General features: G+C 39.9%; 1 protein-coding gene across 1 annotated transcript in view; it reads left to right on the top strand.

Moving 5' to 3' along the window:
- Positions 1-21,288, top strand: part of SKAP1 (src kinase associated phosphoprotein 1) — a 373,562-nt gene that overhangs the window by 306,307 nt on the left and 45,967 nt on the right. The window contains exons 6-9 of the mRNA XM_060203647.1: positions 1,526-1,609; positions 4,258-4,382; positions 7,093-7,156; positions 10,593-10,790. Coding sequence (XP_060059630.1) covers positions 1,526-1,609; positions 4,258-4,382; positions 7,093-7,156; positions 10,593-10,790 — 471 coding nt within the window. The remainder of the gene's footprint in view (positions 1-1,525; positions 1,610-4,257; positions 4,383-7,092; positions 7,157-10,592; positions 10,791-21,288) is intronic.

Below are 21,288 nucleotides of genomic sequence, written 5' to 3'. Positions count from 1 at the left end.
TAAGGTCCCGGGTTCAAGCCCCCAGTTCCCACTTGCAGGTAGGAAGCTTCACAGGTGGTGAAGTAGGGCTGCAGGTGTCTTTCAGTCTCTCTCGCTGTCTCCCCTTTCCTCTTCATTTCTGGCTGTCTCTATCCAATAAATACAATTTAAAAAAAATTTTGTGGTCCAAGAGGTAGCACAGTAGATAAAGCACTGGATTCTCAAGCATAAGGTCCCAAGTTCAGTCCTTAGCAGCACATGGACCAGAGTGATGTCTGGTGTTCTCTCTCTCTCTCTCCTGTCTTTCGCATTAATAAATAAAGTCTTAAAAAAAAAAGGGGAGTCGGGCGGTAGCACAGTGGGTTAAATGCATGTGGCACAAAGCGCAAGGACCAGTGTAAGGATCCCGGTTCAAGCTCCCGGATCCCCGCCTGTGGGGAGTCACTTCACAAGCGGTGAGGCAGTTCTGCAGGTGTCTGTCTTTCTCTCCCCCTCTCTGTCTTCCCCCTCCTCTCTCCGTTTCTCTCTGTCCTATCCAACAACAATGGCATCAATAACAATGATAATAATAACCACAACAATGGTAAAACAACCAAGGTAACAAAAGGAAAAAAGTAGCCTCCAGGCGTAGTGGATTCACGGTGCAGGCACTGAGTACCGACTATAACCCTGGAGGCAAAAAAAAAAAGAAAAAGAAAAGATGGGGATTGGGCGGTAGCGCACGTGGCGCAAAACGCAAGGACCAACACAAAGATACGGGTTCAAGCCTGCGGCTCCCCACCTGTAGGGGGATCGCTTCATGGGTGGTGAAGCAAGTCGGCAAGTGTCTGTCTTTCTCTCCCTCCTCTGTCTTCCCCTCCTCTCTCCATTTCTCTCTGTCCTATCCAACAACAACGACAACAATAATAACAACAGTGATAAGCAACAAAAAGGAAAAAAAAAAGAGTTCAAACTCTTAAAAAAAAAAAAAAAACAGAAAGATATGATGGAGCAGCCTGGGAGGTAACACTGTGAATAAAGGTTTTGCTTGTGGTCCCAAGTTCAGTTCCCAGCATCCCATATGTCAAAGTGATATTCTAGTCCTCTCTCTCTCTCTCTCTTTCTCTCTTTCTCTCTCTCATAAATAAGCAATCATTCTTTTTAAAGATATCATAAAAAAAATTGAAAAATACAGGGTGAAATTGAAGCCTGAATTATGCAAAAGGAATATAAAGGGACAGCTGTAACACCTATCTTGGGGAAATATGAAACTGTACATTTGTGACAATAGTCTTATAAATCAACACTCCCTACAATAAAGAAAGGGAAGGAGAAGTGTGAAGGGACAGAACAGGCCAACCCTGCTTAGAATTTGGACTTTGAACTGAGTCAGCCCTCTAGACTGCGTCAATATGGGATAACTTGTGGGAGTGAAAGGGAGGGTTTTACAGTCCATTAACCTGAAAAATAAAACAATAACACATTGAACTGTGTGTTGTTGGATTTTACAGATTCTTCAGTGATTGTAGTTACCTGAGTTTATGTCCCTTACTGCTGTTCCATTTAGATCACAGTTTCTTTGGACCAGAGTGGCAGAAGCGATGGTGTGTTGTCAGCAGAGGTCTCTTCTACTACTATGCTAATGAGAAAAGTAAGTGTTCTTCATTTGCACAGCGGCTTCTCACTCCTGGATGCAAACACTTCGTAAATTCTCAAGCACTTAGATCTCAAGGTAGCAGTTTTTAACTAACACCCATAATGGAACATGCTAAGGAAAGAAGTAGACTTGGAGAAATAGTACCTTGCCCTTCACCAAAACTCAGACACCAATTTAGAAGTTATTTCCCCTTTAAACACTAGAATGGCAAGACTGTTGTATAAAAAAAAATTTTTTTTAATTTTGACTAATAGAACAACATTATGAGGTTAAATAGTTTGGCATTCTTTCTGTAACAAGAATCTTAAACTCTGTTAGCATTTATAACATATCATTAAACTGTCGAGAAATTCATTCTGAGAAAGATGTAAACAGCTTAGCAGTAGAATAAACAGAACCCTAGAGTCCACACTCCCTAACATTATGCTCTAACTTTATCCTACTGAGTGCTGGGAAGTAGTCCAGTGGACATCCTTAAGTCCATGGAGTGTTGAGACCCAAATGGTTGCTGTACCCAAGAGATACCCTTTAGCCAGATGGCAGCAGCAGCAAAGTGTTGAATCAGGCCAGAGGCAGCTTCTTAATGATCCACCACTGACTCAATCAAGCACAACACTTATGAGCTATCGCTATAAGACCTCCCAGCCATGCTTAACATAGTTACTCAGTTTGTGAGAAGGAATAGAGGATATAAGCACAAATTGGAGGCATCTCCAAATAAACATAATCTAAAAATGGTCTTTATAAATAAATACAAACTTTCAAATAGGGGATAACTTTTTTGCAGAGTTGGACTGACTACCCCAGCAGAAAGTCTATAAAGTGAGGATGGGTAAAGCACCAGTTCTCAGGAGAACTCTCCTTGTACTTGACCACTTTCATAGAGAGGTCAGCAATCAACAGAAGATTCTTTGTTTCCCTTTCAATCATTTTGTTTCTTCTCTCCTCCACTTTTCTCAAATTTATTCCTGTCATAGTGCCTAGACATCCTATCTAGGGTATAATTAGATATTCAACCAGTTGATTTTGGGCTTCTGGCACCTTTGACACTAAGGTAGCAAGCAGAAAGAACTGAGGAACTTATTGAGTGGTTTGTAATCTTTATAATTTGCCCTTGAGCCTCAAGGCAATCACCTCACCTGCTTCTCTTGCCCACAATAGGTATCACTGACCTTCATCTTAGGTTACCCCTTGAATTCCTCAGAGCCTTTACCCTCTCGGGATATATGATTGCAGCATAGCAAAAACTGAATGATAAGTCCAGTCCCCAGAATGCTGGGGGCATTCCTCCAGCCCCCAGCCCACCCATAATCCATAAACCACCTCTCCTAAATTCTAAGCATATAAGCCAGCCAGGTGTTATTTTCTTATTTCAAACCTTCAAACTAATATGGCATCAATATAAATGTGTAAAAATGTTTATCATTTCCTTGGCATTGAAGCAAGTGGTTGCTGTTTCTGGATATATATCCAGCTATCATGTGTGTCCATTCAGAGTCCTTTATACTCAAGGTGAGAGAGTAAGAGTCTTGGAGACTTTTATTGACCATTTTGCCATCAGAGTGAAATAAAATCTGGTGACCAAAGAAACAACAAAACATTTTAGTGGCCAGTTAGAACAAGGAAAGATACTTAAACAAAAAAGATTCTAGTGTCAAAAAGCACTGTTGCATGGCTCCCTTCTCGCCAGTTATTCCTTATTGTGCCCAAGACATTTTCAAAGTAAGTATAAAGTGTTTGTGTATTTCTTTTAGTTTAACCGGATAAAGACAGTTTTCTTTTCTTTTAATATTGTGGCTCCACTTCCATCCTTATCATCAGTATAAGAAAGCATTTATTATACAATTCAGTCCACATGATACAGAACACAGAGCATCACCCAGACACTGTGGTTTGAGTCTTTCACCTGTCCTTTCTGATGCATATCATAAAGGCACAGAATACTGGGGAACCATCTCTTTTGTTTCTAATATTTTGGTTTTTGAGACAGGATTGAATGAGTAGTCTCTCCTTTCCCATGTTTAGTGTCCTTTGCCTTTTATCTTCTTCCTTGTTATTTAATGGTACTTCAAAGTATTGTCGTTCGTACTTCCTGACTTGACTTCTTGGAAGAGGAACAAAATATTGAGTTTTAATCATTCCCCTCTAGTATAAACTACCACCTGACAGAGCAGTCTAGCTCAAATGCTTCGCAGGGCCTGGGAGGAAATCCCAGAAACTTATGATGTCCCCCTGTGCTGCTGTCCCTCCTACAAATGTGAGCTCTGCTGGCCCTGACAATAATGTTTCAGTTCTATAATAGCCTTCAAGAGCCTCACGTTTTACAGCCACACTCTCCCTGCTGTAATAATTCCTCCTTTCTGTTATTATAGATCTCTTAACATTCTAATAAATTCTCTGTCTCTGATGTACTCTTTTGGCAAAATAACCTTTCATGTTGCATTTCCCTAGCTTGGCTGTGATAGCTGCCTCACTGTCACAGTAGCCTCTTCTTAAGCTTCCCTAATAACCTTTCCTTGACTATTGTGGCTCCTCGGGGATATAACAGCTGTTTCTGTGCTTTTATTTTACATACCAGAGAAGATGCGTTCCCTTGTCAGTCACATCTCTCTAGGGATACAGGGAGCTTTCCTGTCTTGCAGGCAAACAACCCAAAGGAACCTTTGTCATTAAGGGCTACAATGTACGGATGGCCCCCCACCTGCGAAGAGATTCCAAGAAAGAATCCTGCTTTGAACTGACCTCCCAGGATAGGCGAAGCTATGAGGTAGGATCTACTGAGAGATGATGAACTTCATTAGTACTGCAGTTTCATTGCATGCTGTATGTGAGCTGTTACTGCTGTGCTGCATTCCATTCTTTGTTCATTTCTATTCCTTCTTTTTTTGACATCTCCTCGCCTTTGCTGTGATGTGCCCACCCTTCTCTCTGTTGCCGTTCTCATCCAAGATAGTGACTTCGCTGGCTTCCATGTTCTCATCCCTCCCCTTCTCAGACTTCATAGGTTGGTCTTGTCACAGCACACAATCCAACTCTTTATTGAAAGTCTCTAATTTCATGGCTCTACATTCCATTCTCTTTGTCAGCTGATTATCTTCACTTCTTTCCATGAAGTCCAGAAGGCAAATCTGACTGTACAATGAAAAATAATTTCTTTTCCCATATTCATCTTGCTATTCAAAATAATCTTCCTGCCTGTAGATGCACTGCATGTCTTTGGAAGGATTGCTAAGATATTGGTGACAATGATTCCTGAGCAGAAACCGTTATAACTGAAGGAAGGACCAAAGGACCTGAGTGGGGGGTGAAAAGACTTACTCATCATGATGTTCATTTTTATGCATTCTGATGGAATATAATAGGGAATAAGTTTGCTATCCATTATAAAATCTTGAGTAAAACTTGCTCACTATGAGAATATAGTGATTTTTCAATAAAAATATTTTTTTCACTTGTGTGTATATACACATTGTTTCCTACTGACTGGTCATTAACTTATCACACTTTTACTGAAACAATTTAGTAAAACTTGAACTAACTTCTGAAAAAGAGAAACAGCATGCTGGTTCAGTTAGTCTCAACCACTTAAGTAAGCCTTTGTTGATATTTTTGCCTCATTTATTTCTTCTATAGTCTCAAAACCCTTGTTTTGATTAAAAAATGGCTTTTATTTTCATTATTCGATTTCAAAAAAATGTTTTTTATTTAAACTAAACCTTCCGATTGAGTCCTTTACAGATGTATGTTATATAGACATATTCACTGGACATGTTTCTGAGTTATTTTTATTATTCAGTTCTGATGCTGTCTCATCCAGATAAAAATTTATACGACAAGTCTAAATCAATTTCCCTAGGCATTTTTTATAGAAATGTGTTTTTAAGAAACCTAGAATGACAATGACTATTAATAAATATTAAGCAGGAATCTAGGTTTCTTATGTAGCACATAGCTTTAGCTTACCCTAATGGCCAGATAATAAAAATGTTTTTCAGGAACAGCCATTTCAAGTTGATTCATTTAAAATAAAAAATAACTAAGGCTTGATGCTTGACTGACCTGTTTTGTGAATCAGAATATAGAGTTTGTTTACTTCTTCTTTTCTTTGGCCCATTGAATTCAAGTCATTACCATGGTCTATGGGTTCTTCCTCTGCAGTATCCTTTGGATCTTTTTATTTATTCCCACAGCCATGAAAATAGTTAAGTCCCTATCACTTCAGCCAGAGGACTAGTTAAACAGCCTTCTGGTTGGTATTCTGTCTCAGTTTTTCCCTGTTCCAACCCCTTCTGTTCACAACTACCAAAAGAATCTCCCCACTCATTTGCTAGAATTTATAGTGGCTTCTTACTGCCTACATTGAACATCTGAATTCTTAATAGTCATAGCCCTTTCATCTACTCTTCTCTGACCCCCATCTTTCCAGTTTAATCTGTTATTGCTCTCCAGTCAAGCTGATCTACCTACCTACCTCCATGCATGATAGCCTCACTTCTAGTGCAGATGGTTCTTTCTACTTAAAATATACAATTCCACCTGTCAGTTTCTACCACCATTTTTTATTTATCTAAAAATTATTTTCTTGCGGGGGGCAGCTAGTGGTGGTACACATGGCTGAGCACATATGTTAAATTGCTCAAGGAGCCAGGTTCAAGTAGGGGAAGTTTTGCAAGTGGTGAAGCAGAATTGCAGGTGTCTCTTTTTCTCTCTTACCTCTCTTTCTTCCCCTTCCCTCTCAATTTCTCTCCACCTCTATCAAATAAAAAAAGAATAAGTTTATTTTTTTTAATCAGGACACTGTTCAACTCTGGCTTTGGTGGTGCTGATTCTGCCAGCTCTTTGTCGTTATTATTTTAATAATTTATGTAGAGAAAGATCTGCAGATAGATATGTGTGATAGAGACTATAGCACTGAAACTTCCTTCCATGTGCTGGGGTCCAGACTCAAAACTGAATCATATACATGGCAAAGTAGCACAGTCCCCAAATAAACTATTTTTGCTGCCTCATCAACTCTAGAAGTTTAACCAAAACAGTATTACTTCAACAAGACCCATGGTTTAATCTCGGTAACAATGAGTGCTCCTTGATTTATCACAACGTTAAGCTGTTATAAAATTCACCTACTTTGTAGTGTCCCTATTTCAAGTATGTATACTGTCTTTTAATTCAGAAATTTTGGTTTGTTTTTCTTTTGTAAACCTGTCTGGGGAAAAAAAATTGCCTAGTGAATGACTAGATAACCAAATGAATGACTGCATGTGAACAGGAATGTCTTGACATATTGCTGTCAACATTTGGCACACCAAATTGCTGAAGGAAAAATTGCTTTGAGATTTTGACTTGTTTTTTTCCAAATATTAAGTAAGTAGAGTTGAACTTTCAACTTGTCTACTAAGTTCCTTCCCTTTCATGTGCATATAAAATTCATAAAAATTATAATGCAAGTGGTAAATTTTCACTTAATTTTTCTCTAGTTTACAGCTACTAATCCAGCTGAAGCCAGAGACTGGGTGGATCAAATAAGTTTCTTGTTAAAGGGTAAGTGTCACTACTACAGAAACAATGCTTTAGTGGATTCTGCAGATGAATAGTGCTTAGATATACTCTATGGGACTCGTATGTATTTTTCTGATTTTTCTCCCTTCTACCCTCCTAACCACAACCTTCATATTATAGCAACAGAAAAAATACCAAGTATGAATCATAAAATTAAAATTAAAAAAAAAACACCATACAACCTGAAGATGACATTGTTCTGGATCATCAACCTATGTTACATATACCAGTAAACCTATGTACATACACCAGTGTGTGATATTCACAGTCACTAGAAAGGGGAATTGTGAAAATCAGCTTAGTTCAATACAGTGTCTCCTAACCCCGATAAAGAAATTTATATCGGGAGTCAGGCAGTAGCACAATGGGTTAAGCGCAGTTGGCACAAAATGCAAGGACCGGAGTAAGGATTCTGGTTCAAGCCCCTAGCTCCCCATTGGCAGGATGGTCACTTCACAAGCAGTGAAGCAAGTCTGTAGGTGTCTTTCTCTCCCCCTCTCTGTCTTCCCCTACTTTCTCCATTTCTCTTTGTCCTATCCAACAACGATGACATAAATAACAACAATAATAACTACAATAGTAAAACAACAAGGGCAACAAAAGGGAATGAATGAATAAATAAATAAATATTTAAGAAAGACATTTATATCAAATTTAATGTCATCTAGATACAATTTACATCCAAAATCTTCTTGTTTCAGTCTTGGTAAAAAGTTTTCAATCTAAACTCATCTAGATGGCCTTCAGAAACATTGGACATTAGAAAACAAATTACTGGGAGTCGGGCGTAGCTCAGCGGGTTAAGCGCAGGTGGCGCAAAGCACAAAGATCGGCATAAGGATCCCGGTTCAAGCCCCCGGCTCCCCACCTGCAGGGGAGTTGCTTCACAGGTGGTGAAGCAGGTCTGCAGGTGTCTATCTTTCTCTTCCCCTCTCTCTGTCTTCCCCATCTCTCTCCATTTCTCTCTGTCCTATCCAACAACAATGACAGCAATAACAACAACAACGATAAACAACAAGGGCAACAAAAGGGAAAATAAATAAATGTAAAAAAAAATTAAAAAAAAAGAAAGAAAACAAATTACTATTTCCCAAACCACAATAAAAGACTTCTTGCTTTGGGAGTCGGGCTGTAGCGCAGCGGGTTAAGCGCAGGTGGCGCAAAGCACAAGGACTGGCATAAGGATCCCGGTTCGAGCCCCCAGCTCCCCACCTGCAGGGGAGTCGCTTCACAGGTGGTGAAGCAGGTCTGCAGGTGTCTATTTTTCTCTCCTCCTCTCTGTCTTCCCCTCCTCTCTCCATTTCTCTCTGTCCTATCCAACAACGACGACAACAACAATAATAACTACAACAATAAAACAACAAGGGCAACAAAAGGGAATAAATAAATAAAATAAAATATTTTTAAAAAAAAGAAAGAAAAGAAGGCTTTTTTTAAAAAAAAAAAAGACTTCTTGCTTTGGTTGAGAAGAGTCTAGCCTGACGATATGAAATGGCTGCTCTTAGAGTACCCTCTGCTGGTCAGTGTGTAGGCACAGCAGTGGCAGTGGCCTAAGAAGCCTTATCTGGGCGTCATCTGGCAGATAGAAGGAGCCAATCTGGAGTAGGTCACTTTCCATCAGATAATCTGGCAGGCCCCTGCCTCTGAAGAAAGACAGAAATGCCAACTTTGTATGTGACTCACAACCTAGAGAGAAGCCTATCAACCTAAAAACACTAAGCCTTTTCATCTCAGTTTTTTATTCTGCTATGAGACTTGACTGTGGGTTTAAAAAAAAAAAAAGGAAACATCAGAGCTTTAATTACAAGAATTGCCTGTTTTTCTCAGTTTATGCCTTTGCTATCACAAAAACAAACTATTGCATCTACCAAGAGTGTCACGTATAATAGACTGGAACTAGGCAAACATGAGCATTGACGGCAAGACTACAGGGTACACTCTCATCTAGGTGCCTTGGATTTATGTGTGTAATATACCCCTAAGTATGTAAACCTCCATAAAACTCAAAGCAGCTTTATTGAGCTGTACCCTATGGTACTTTCAGAATTCCACATTGAAGAAATTATTCATTCCATTTTATTTTAAAACAAACAAAATAATAGCATATGGTTTAAGCCACAAATGTGTCTTTGATCCCTTTCTATATGAGGTGGCACCAGAATCTGGATGAAAATTGTTGCAAAATCTTTATTAAAAGCCTAATCAAGCCAAACAGTTTTATTGTGTTTTGAAATGAACATCGGATGTCTCTTCATCCTTCCCTTCCCCAGAGTACACTGACTCCATTTGCCCATCCTGCAGGGGTTTCAGAGAGCACTCTCTAGTACACATCAGAGAATGAACCTTCCCAGTTTCCCATTAAAATAAAATAAATAAATAAATAAAACCAATCTCCCTCTCCTGCCCTGAGTTCCTCAGTGCGTAATGCCTCCACATCCTCTGTGGCGACCCACTTTAAGGTCAGCCAGACTGTACGGTTACGAAAGGACATGGTACCCACATGGCTTAGTCATTCCATTTGGCCTTGCTTTATCTTTTTCTTTTTTTTTTTTTTTTCTATACCATGCTTTATCTTTCTCTTTTACTTGTGCCCATTTTTTTTCTTTACAAACTAATTTGCCTGGACTGAGGAGATGGAATAATGGTTGTGCAAAAAGACTTTCATGCCTGAGGCATCAAAGATCCCAGGTTCAATCCCCAGCACTAGTATATAAGCCAGAGTTGAGCAGTGCTCTGGGAAGAAAAGAAGGAAGGAAGGGAGAGAGTAAGGGGAAGGAAGGAAGGGAGGAAGGAAGGAAGGAAGGAAGGAAGGAAGGAAGGAAGGAAGGAAAAAGAAGAAAGGAAGAGAGGGAGGGAGGGAAACAGAGGAAGAAGGGAGGGAATGAAGGACAGAAAGAAGGAAAGGGAATGAAAGGGGAGTGTGAGAGAGGAAGAAAACTAGTTTGAACTGTGCAGTGAATTCATGGGGGATATAAACATCTGACAGTTCAGATATCCTATGGAAATTGATATAGTTCCCATGGTTCCATACACCCTGGAGAACCACAGGCTATCACTCACCCTTCCAGTTTTCTACTTGATGAGCAGAGCATGGCTTGCTGGCATTTCCTCTCCTGGCTTATTTTCTTCCCTTCACCTCCTGTGCTCATTCACACACCCATACTTTTCAGAGCTGTTTCGTCCTGATCAAGTTTTATTGCACAGAAGGATTTATGTTGATGGTTTAAACCTGACGCAGTGCTAGTCTGGCCTTTTCTGTAGATTTCCTGCCACAGAGACCCACATTAGAAATAATAGCACTTAACCTAGTGTTTCATTTTCTTTTGACATGTTTTATTCTTACCCCTCCTCCTCTTTGCCTTCCTGTCCTATTCTTTTTCCTCCATATCTTGATTCATTCTCATCTCTGCCCTGGCAGATCTGAGCTCCTTAACCATTCCATATGAAGAAGAGGAAGAGGATATGGCAGAAGAAGAAGAGGAAATGTATGATGATATCGACGGCTTTGACTCCTCAAATTCTGGTTCCCAGAGTAGACCCACTATCTTGCCTGCCAATACAGAGTTAAAGGAACCCACAGAGGAAAAAGAAGAAGATATTTATGAAGTCTTGCCAGGTGAGAAATCTCATCATCTAATTATCTTCCTCTAGCCTTGGAAACTCTTAACCTAGTGGAAGAATATAATTTTGAAGACCACAGAGGAACCCAAATCTCTGAAGGAAAGAATGTAAGGAAGCTTTGGTGGAGCTTCTGTGAAAGCTATTAAAGCTCTCCTTTTCTCTAGGAGAAAGCTGAATTGACCAGGAGTTAAGAATACTCATGCTTGTTTTCACTGGTTTGCTGAATTTGGGGTTGAGTATTCTTTTTTATATTATTATTTCTTTATTGGGGAACTAATGTTTTACATTCAATAGTAAATACAATAGTTTGTACATGCATAACATTCCCCAGTTTCCCATATAACAATACAACCCCCACTAGGTCCTCTGTCATCCTTCATGGACCTGTATTCTCCCCACCCACCCACCCCAAAGGGGGGTTGAGTATTCAAAACCCTTTAGTTTTCAACTTTTTTCCTGTATAAAAGTAATGGAAAGTGCCTTGAAATACATAAGGAACATGAAAAATCTAAAGAAATATAGACAAGTACTAACAAACTTTTTTTTGGCATTTTTATCTATTTATTATTGGATAGAGAGAAAAATTGAGAGGGGAGGGGGACAAAGATTGGAAAAGAAACAGAGAAACAAGCACCTGCAGCCCTGTTTCACCACTTGTGAAGCTTTCCCCCCGCAGGTGGAGACCAGGGGCATGAACACTGTATGTAATGTGAGCGCTTAACCAGGTATATCACCACTTGCCCCCCCCCTTTTCTTTTTCTTTTTTTCTTTTTTTTTTTTTTTTGCCAGAGCACTGCTCAATTCTGGTTTATGGTGGGGTAGGGGACTGAACCTGGAACTTTGAAACCTCAGGACTGAGAGGTTCTTTGCATAACCATTAAGCTATCTACCCACACCCACAAACTTTTTCATTAACCTCAAACAGCCATAATAGAGCACAATTTACTATTACCATGTCTACCATAAATATCAGATATACCACAAGTCAAAACACATCTTTTTTTTTTGCCTCCAGGGTTATTGCTGGGGCTCAGTGCCTGCATCCACTGCTCCTGGAGGCCATTATCCCCCCTTTTGTTGCCCTTGTTGTTGTAGCCTTGTTGTGGTTATTATTGTTATTATTGATGTCGTTGTTGTTAGATAGGACAGAGAGAAATGGAGAGAGATGGGAAGACAGAGAGGGGGAGAGAAAGATAGACACCTGCAGACCTGCTTCACTGCCTGTGAAGTGACTCCCCTGCAGGTGGGGAGCTGGGGGCTTGAACGGGGATCCTTATGCCAGTCTTTGCGCTTTGCGCCATGTGCGCTTAACCCGCTGCGCTATCGCCTGATCCCCAAAACACATTTTTTTAAAAAAATAAGCCTAACATATTTTCTTTCACCACTATTACAAAAGGTCTACTATCTATGATTTCCACCACCCCACCCCTATCCCCAATAAAAAGGAGTGATAACTGGCATATCTCAAAATAAATAAATAAATAAAAATAAATAAATAAATAAATAAATAAATAAATAAATAAATAGTCATCACTGCTTCCACAGAGCCTCTTCTTGTTAGGGTGGGGGTAGGGGTAACAGCACCTGTTGAACAGTGAGGAGCACAGTGGGGGTTGGGCTGTGGGAAAGTGAAGCCTGAACCTTTTAACTGTAAGGCAGTCAGACCATGGGAACGCTGAATCTTCAAGTCCATTCAGAAAGATCTCTGCTGTGGAAATTTGCCAGGAGTTCAGTGCTGTGGTGAGTTCAAGTTAAGCCAAAATTTATAGCAATTTAAAACTCAACCCCAGATAGAAGAACTAAGGTGAATCTAACACTTAGGTCTCTGCAGACAGAATCAGTTGCTAAAAAAGAATCACCAGTAGGCAGTTTGCCTTTTCAGACTCCAAAGGAGGTGGCCCAACCCTGCCAAAGCTGCATTCATCTCCTCCCTGGGGGAGAAGCCACGTCATTGCTTCCTGAGTCAAGTAGCAGCGGGGCTATGGTCACACACCTTTTTGTTGGCACTTCACTCACCCACCAAGGAGATCCTTCTTCTCTTCTCTTAACACTTTCAGCCTCTACTGGTCTCAACTTTCCCAGCCTTTTTGTTGTGTTTTATTATGCAAATGATATCTTGGTTGAGGTCGAGCCATTTCTTGTGTCTGAAGTTAAAAAAAAAATGATAATTTCCTCAGCAAGTCATCGTCGTTAATGAAGTTTTACAAAAACAGATACAACCAAAGGAAAATAAAATTTCACAGGTGATAAATTTTTCCAATTTCCCTGGCAGAATTCGATAGGATTGTTAAATTAAGAGTGAAGGTGTCTGTTAGAAAGCAACGAGCAGTGATGGGTAATTTTATAGAGTGGAAAATTGAATCAAATTGCTACATTAAAACACAGCTCCTCTGAGAATCTTCCTTTTCACAGTCTGCTCCATTGCAACAGCAGGGTGCAGAAATGGATCTAATTCACAGTACTCCCTGAAAGGAGATGTTCTCCCCAACTTGGCCAGAACCTTCGTAGTGACCTCACAATCCACTCACTGCTGTCCAGGCTTGAGGAAATATCCAGGTGACACTTACTTTGGGTTACAGCTGTGGAAAAGTGCTCAGGGACAATCTCACTGAACCACTCTGACTTCAAGATAGCTGAGAATTGCCTTTTCAGGCACCATGTTCGATTCTCAAAGATTTTAGGAGATGAGGCAGATGCTTATAGTTACAGAGCAAAGAGCAAAAGGCCTTGGAAAATAAGATGCATTTGGAACCACCATCTTACCCCAGATGGATCACTGATTGCCATGTTTGTTTGTTATCTCCAGGGCTTTATCATTCTAGATCAATCTTCTTTTTTCCATCATCCTTCTTCTTGCCCTCCTCCTCCTCCTCTTCCTCTTCCTCCTCCTTCTCTGCTTTTTCTAATTAGCAAGAGAGAAACACAGAGGAAGAGAAGAATTGGGAGGGGGAGGGGAGAAATCACAGACCTAAGTTTGTTTACATGTACTAAGGGCTAGGCTCAGCCCTGGGTCATACACATGACAAAACAGTGTGCTGTCCATGCGAGCTATTTTGTTGTCCAATGACTGGCTTCTTAACAATCACCCTCCCCCTACTTCCTAAATTCCTATCCTCAGCCATTGCAGTACTGCCAGACTACCAAAGCATTTCTCCAAAATACACACCAGTTTGAATGCTGGACAAATTTAAGGGCATGGAAATTGATCTCTCACAAAGAAAGCCACTTAGCCTATGTTCACTGCAGTGGTCCCTTCAAACCAATGAAGGCCACAAAGTAGGTACTAAAGTTTCCTTCTGCAAGTTAGGGAAACAGCAGCTAACTTTTAAGTTTTCAAAGGACAGTGCCATACCCAGCCAACTCGTTCTTTTCCAAAGCCTCTATATCCATCACAATTTCTAGAGACACAACTGGAAGTGGGAAATAGTGGCATTTAATTATGATATGAGTATTTCAGCCATAAGCCTCTGTCACCCAGCTTCCCACCCAGTCCACTCAGCTTGTCACCTGAAATCACTTCTGAGTTTTGTATGTGCCACACTACCAGACTTCAAGGAATTGAAAGAGAATGTGAGGGACCTAACATTGTTTCCCCTTTGCCACCATCTTACAATACTACCTACCAATTAATTGTTTGAGAGACAGAATGGTATCACAGAAAGGACCTGCTCTGCCTCTCTAGCCATGGGACATGGAGCAGGTTATCTGCTGCCCTCTCTGCTTTCCCATGTATAAAATGGAGGAAATGGGAGTCAGGCAGTAGCGCAGCAGGTTAAGCACACGTGGAGTAAGAAGCAAGGACCGGTCTAAGGATCCTGGTTCAAGCCCCCGGCTCCCCATCTGCAGGGGAGTCACTTCACAGGTGGTGAAGCAGGTCTGCAGGTGTCTATCTTTTCTCTCCCCCTCTCTGTCTTCCCCTCCTCTCTCCATTTCTCTCTGTCCTATCCAACAACGATGACAACAATAAAACGACAAGGGCAACAAAAAGAGAATAAATAAATATTAAAAAATAAAATAAAATGAGGGAAATGATAGGAAATACGTTAGAGGGGCTGTGGAAAGTCTGAAACTGATATATGTAAAGCAATCACAACAGAGCACTGGCATACAGTGAGTGCTCAATAAATGGCAGCTGTTACTTAAGTTGAAGGCATTTAAATTGCAAGTGTCACTTCCTTGAAGAAGTGGATAATGGTCTAGTTTCCTACCTCTACTAGCTAACCAGACTTGAGGTAGTCCAGTCAGACATTTTCAGTTATATGTCTGAAGCAGGTGAAACTGAAAATCCTGGAGCAGATGGAATGTGAAGTGCACCTTCTGCTCAGGTCAATTTTGACTGCAAGGACAGGTGCTGGATAGGACAGCTGACAGTAATATAAGATTGTGCTAACAGTGCATACCATTAATAGTCAAATGGCTTGAGCTTCTAACATTTGTTTCATTGTAACAGGTAAATGTGCTTCATGGAGTTTATTTAGCATTGATGATTCTGTTAATCCTTCTTCTTTGGGGTGGGGCATATACAAGTCTTACTGTCTCGGTGGGGAAGACAGAGTAAGTGTGTGAGAGTAAGTGATATCTCCCTTCCAGAATGTAATTTCCATAGGCTTCCTAGTAGAGAGAAAAGTGCCTGTAACACATACCAAGTCAATACAAAAATGTTTTTTTCCTAATCAAAATAATGTATGGGTCATCAAATTAAATGCACTACATCACATTAATCATGGGATAATTAGCATTTGTTACATCACTAGCACTCTCCTTCCCATGAGGGAAAACCAGAGCTTTGGAGGTTTTCAGCCAAGACCACAGAAATGTTAGTCTTGGATAAAATGGTTTCAAGGTTAGTATCCTGTGGGATTTCTGAACATTGGTGTTGAGTATATGAGGGCCCATGATTTTTAAGATCTCATTTGTGGTAGATTAAACTACAGAAAACTACCACAAAGAATTGCTAACATCTTGTGTGGGAAATGGAGGATTCTCTTCTCTGAGCTCTCTCCCACTCCTTCCTGAAATTACTCTGTAGATTAACACAGGCTCAATTTCATGATTAAAAATTCCATAAAAGGACAACTTTTATCAGGTTTCTTTTTGTCTGGGCCCCAAAGCTAGAATCCAGCAAGGCACCTGAGACCATTGAAGAGCTCTAACTTTGGCTCTAGAGAGATTTGAGGAGAGCAGACAGACAGACCTTCTTGGGAATTTCTGCCCATATTCCAGTGCTGCCCAAATTGCCCTGGAGGATTATTATAGACCCAGAAACTTGATTGCTTTGTAATAAAGCTATAACTAGGGTTTTTTTTTAAAAAAAAAAATTTTTTGGAATCAAATAGATGCAAGCATTTGTGGGATTGCTTTTCCTCCTGTACAGTTACCCAGACCCACAGCATGGTGATTAGGAGGTCTAAGGAGAGGGAAAAAAAAAAAAAAGACACCAAAAAATATTAAGTTTTATAAAGAAGGCAAATTTCATAGGAAAAGAAAACCACACAAGGGGCACATCAAAAAAGAGTCAACAGCAACATCAGACCCTCTTGGAACTTCCTGACCTTTTCTCTCACTCCCGCTCACACTGGACTCTAGCCACATGGCGCTATTTAGCCAGCACCAAAATTACAGTCATGCTGTATCTTATACCTAGACTATCTCCCTCATTAAGACTTGCTGAAATACTGTATAGATGTCTCATAAGTGACACCTTCCCAGCAGTTCACCTGGAATTGAGTTCTTTTAGTCCTTACCACAATGATTTGTTTGTGTTCAGGTCTTTCTCCCCCCCCAATTAGTAGATAATCAGTTATTATTTGTGAAATTGAATTCAGTGCATTCCAAATGTTGCAGTTAGCACAAAGAAAGTTTAACATCTTGTAGAAGACCACACTCCAAAGATAAGTCAAATATTTTAAATAATAAAGATTACAGAACACCCAGCAGGGAATTAAATGTAATATTCACATCTTGCTCTTACTTTCCATGTTATTTGAAGAGGTACAGCAGCATTTCATGGGTTGATAATATATCCACATGTGCTGTGGAATGTTTTCTATTTCCACTTTTCTGCGTAGTCCCTTTGCACTTAGAGTCTATCTATATTTCTGTTGCATCTGTCACCAGAGCACCTTGACATCTGGTTGCACACTGACATATTTGGCATTTTTTTAAGCTTATGTCACTTTGCTTTGTTTGGGAGTAAGATATTTCCCTCTTCCTGTTCTAGTCATTTTTGTAAATGTTATTCTGTCTACATCAAGTTAACTGATATCAAAGAAGCACTTTAAAAAGCAGCCAGGTGTCATGGGGAGCTGACTGACTCCTCTCTGTTCCTCTGAGGTGGAGTCAGTGTCCTGTTCCTTTCAGCCTCTCATTAGTGCCCCTGACATTGTGCCAAAAGTGTTGATTGAAATCAATTCTCTGGATGCTGATGTTCATTTGTGCTGCCCCATGGTTCTCTTACATGTTCACACAGTTAACACAATCTCCTTCAACTGTTTTCCCAATTGAGATGAGATATTTGGGGACCAAGTAGAGCATTTAATGTATTAAGTGGACAGTAATCTTTAGAGGTTAATTTGTTTAAAACCTATGTAGGTTGGGGTCCCATAGGTCCTGTAAGGAGCAAGGACCATTATAATCTATTACTGTTTAAAAATTGAACTAGCACATAAATTTTAATTCTCTCTTAAAAGATCATTTTCAGCAGATGTAATGCTAAAATGCCTAATACTCTTCATATAATTCAACAAGCTCCCTAGTCTAATTTTTTTTCTTTTGTATACTTTGTTTTATTTTTGTATGAGAAAGAGAGAAGAGGGGAAGACACAGAGAGAAAGAGACCAGAGCACTTCTCAGCTCTGGCTAAGGATTGAACCTGGCACCTCAGAGCCTCAGGCATAAAACCTTTTGCAAAGCCATTATACTGAGTCTCCCTGGACTCTAATTTTTTTTCCAAAACAATCTCTTTAAAAATCAGAGGTTCTACTTACAGATTAGTTAAAAACAAGAAATATGGCTATTTAAAGCCACCTCTTATTTAGGAGCATAAAGACTTTTTTACTTTTGCGTAGAATCAATTTTCTTGACTTTGTAATTTGAAAAATGCCAATTTGATTTCACTGAAAAGAATCCAAGATAAATTGCATGCTTCTCTGTTTGTGTTAATTCCTCTGAAACTAGAATAGGTATCCCTTTCACAGCCTACAGTAGAAGCCATTTTCCTTCACAATGTGCTGCTTTCAAAGCCACCCCAATACTCATGCTTTCAAAGACTCTAGAAGCATGACACCCAGCCTCTCACATCAATTGCAAGGCTTCTTGACTTGAGCTCCCTTTTTGCCACCCAGAAAGGGCACTGTCAGATAGTATAGATTTAGAGATAGGAATTTCCCTACTGATATCCATCACTATAGATCGTAGTAATGGTGGTGATGATATATAAGATCTATAGCCAGCATTCTGCTTTCCTTCTAGGTGACTCCACAGATGCAATGAAAATTGGAGTATCTAGTCTAGAAATGAACTACATAAAAACAGATTTTCCCCCCATTTTTGTACCATGACTAGATTAAGTAATTTTGCCTGAGAAGATAAAGAAATCAAGTTTGAGCTTTCATTTTTATCATTGCAAATACATTTACATTCTCCTATTTTACAAATGCAAAGAGCAGGCAAGCCACTTTCAATAATTTATTTTAAAATCAATGTTAATGAGGTTATGTCTCGTCAGTGGCCGAGTTTTACAATAAAGTGATTTATTTAGAAAAGATCTTTGGTGTAGCTTCCCATCTAATGGTGGTGGGAAGGAGGTGGAGTAGCAGGCAAGTGACCCTCCAACTTCAGATCCAATTTGTAATTCACAGTGGAGATCTGACCCAATTTACATTGATTAGAATTGGGAGGAAGAGACATCTGTGCACAGACAGCAGAGGTAGAATAAACCCTCTCTGCAAAAGTACCTAAGCACAGCAAATTGTTGGTCCTTGTGATGGAGTTGTTTGATATCAGCAAAAGAACTGTTCTCTGTCCAAATTATTGGATAGCTATTAAACAGGCCATACCAGCTCTTCTTTTAATGTTTCCAATCCTGTGAAGTTAGTCCCACATCCAAAAAGGAAAAGCATCATAGCAGTGGAAGGAAGTGGGCAGATAATAAGAAGAGAATGTGCAAAGAATGATGTCTGTTGTGATTCATTTCAGAGGAGTCTGTTGCTAATGTTTGATTTCACTCCATTATCTCATGTCTTTACTCCTCATGATGGTGTGGGGGGCACTACAGGTGATGAGTAGGAAGTTCTCTGCTGTGAGGTTATATATGGAGAGAGGACGAGGTGAATCAGTGTTTCTTTTCCTATAGGCTACTGTAGGGTAAATACAGAACATGAATTTCTTCATCGTAGTAATTGGCAACATAGAACTTTCTCTCCTTACAGTACCCATCCCCTAGATTTTTATCTTTTGTTTTAAAGATTTTTTTTTTTATTTATTTCATATGAGATAGAATTTCAATAAGAAAGAGAAAGAGGGGCAGGCAGTAGCGCAGTGGGTTAAGCGCACATAGCATGAAGAGCAAGGATGGGTGTAAGGATTCCAGTTCGAACCCCCAGTTCCCCACCTGCAGAGGAGTCGCTTCACAAGCGGTGAGGCAGGTCTGCAGGTGTCTATCTTTCTCTCCCCCTCTCTGTCTTGCCCTCCTCTCTCCATTTCTCTCTGTCCTATCCAACAACAGCAATGGCGACAATAACATTAACAACAACAGGGGCAATAAAAATGGGGAAAAAAATGGGCTCCAGGAGCAGTGGATTCATAGTGCAGGCACTGAGCCCCAGTAATAACCCCAGAGGCAAAAAAAAAAAAAATGCAGACAAAGAGGTACCAGGCGGTAGCATAGAGTGTTAAGCACCCATGGCACAAAGCATATGGACAGGAGTAAAAATCCCAGTTCGAGCCCCCAACTCCCCACCTGCAGGGGGGTTGCTTCACAAGTAGTGAGGCAGGTTTACAGGTGTCTATCTTTCTTTCCCCCTCTCTATCTTCCCCTCCTCTCTCAATTTCTCTCTGTCCTATCCAACAACAATAACAAGGGCAACAACAAAAAAAAAGGAAGGAAGGAAGAAAGGAAGGAAGAGAAAGAAGCCAGAACACCACTCTGGTACATGTGACACTAGGGGTCAAACCAGAAGAGGCCTCAGGTATAAAAGTTCTGTCATACCAGCTAAGACACCCCCCTACCCCCAGCCACTGAATTCCTTGGTTTTAGTTTTTATTTTTGCAAGGAAATTATATTATTTTGTCTGCAAAATCAATTACTTCTTCAATATTCAATAATTTTATGTCATATTCTTAGGCTTTTCTTTTTTTAATCTTTTTAAATATTTATTTATTTATTCCATTTTGTTGCCTTTGTTGTTTTTGTTGTAGTTATTATTGTTGTCATCATTGTTGGATAGGACAGAGAGAAATGGAGAGAGGAGGGAAAAACAGAGAGGGGGAGAGAAAGATAGACACCTGCAGACCTGCTTCACCGCCTGTGAAGCGACTCTCCTGTAGGTGAGGAGCTGGGGGTTCGAACCAGGATCCTTAGCTGGTCCTTGTGTCCTTTGTGTCACATACACTTAACCCACTGCGATACCGCCTGACTCCCTGGCTCTTTTTTCTTATGTATGAGATTAGAGTTTATTTTTTTAAGTCTAACATTAGCAGAACTCATACTACATCATAATCTATATGAGGAAGGAAGGAAGGAAGGAAGGAAGGAAGGAAGGAAGGAAGGAAGGAAGGAAGGAAAGAAGAGGGAGAGAAAGAAAGAGGTAAGCAGAATGAAAGAAAGGAAGGGAGGGAGAGGGACAGTCTACCATATCACTAGGTCATCTCCTCAAAGTTTCATTTAATAGCATAACCTTAGGGAAGTAAGTCTGGTAAGTGCCCCTAAGACCCAAAAAGAAGAAATAAAGTATATGTAGGTAGGAGAAACTGAGAATTCAACCCTCAGATTATTGTTTATTATACCCCATCTATTCTCTGTGTATATAGTGATAATGAAAAGGAGAATATTAAGTATATTTTTGCTCATTTTACCACACATATGAAACCACTAAGTATGATTCTGGTAGTCATCTCTCTTCATAAAGGATTGACCCTATGTTAAATATATAGATAATATAAAGACATGAAACAAGCTAGTGAGGGTAAGAAATTTAGGCAAATGAAGAAGAAAAAGAAAGAGACTTAAGCCAATCACACTGTGATTTTGACCATATAAACACTTGACTGGAGTCAGACAATAGCATTGACTTAGAACCCACTGTATACCTGCAGCAATTAATTAAAAGACCATTCCAATTGCCCTCAGGAGCTTACACTCAAATGAACAAGCAGACTGAATAACAGCAGTAAAAACATAACTACAGGCCCCAATTACTAAGAACATAAAAATATGTACATGACCAGCTTCTGCTACAGTTGAACAAAGTTTGGGACATTAAAGACTAATTAAT

Source organism: Erinaceus europaeus, chromosome 12 (assembly GCF_950295315.1).
Source record: "Erinaceus europaeus chromosome 12, mEriEur2.1, whole genome shotgun sequence".
In the NCBI taxonomy this organism is placed as follows: domain Eukaryota; kingdom Metazoa; phylum Chordata; class Mammalia; order Eulipotyphla; family Erinaceidae; genus Erinaceus; species Erinaceus europaeus.
The sequence above is the reverse complement of the archived record's forward strand: the minus strand, read 5'-3'. Positions and strand labels throughout refer to the sequence as shown.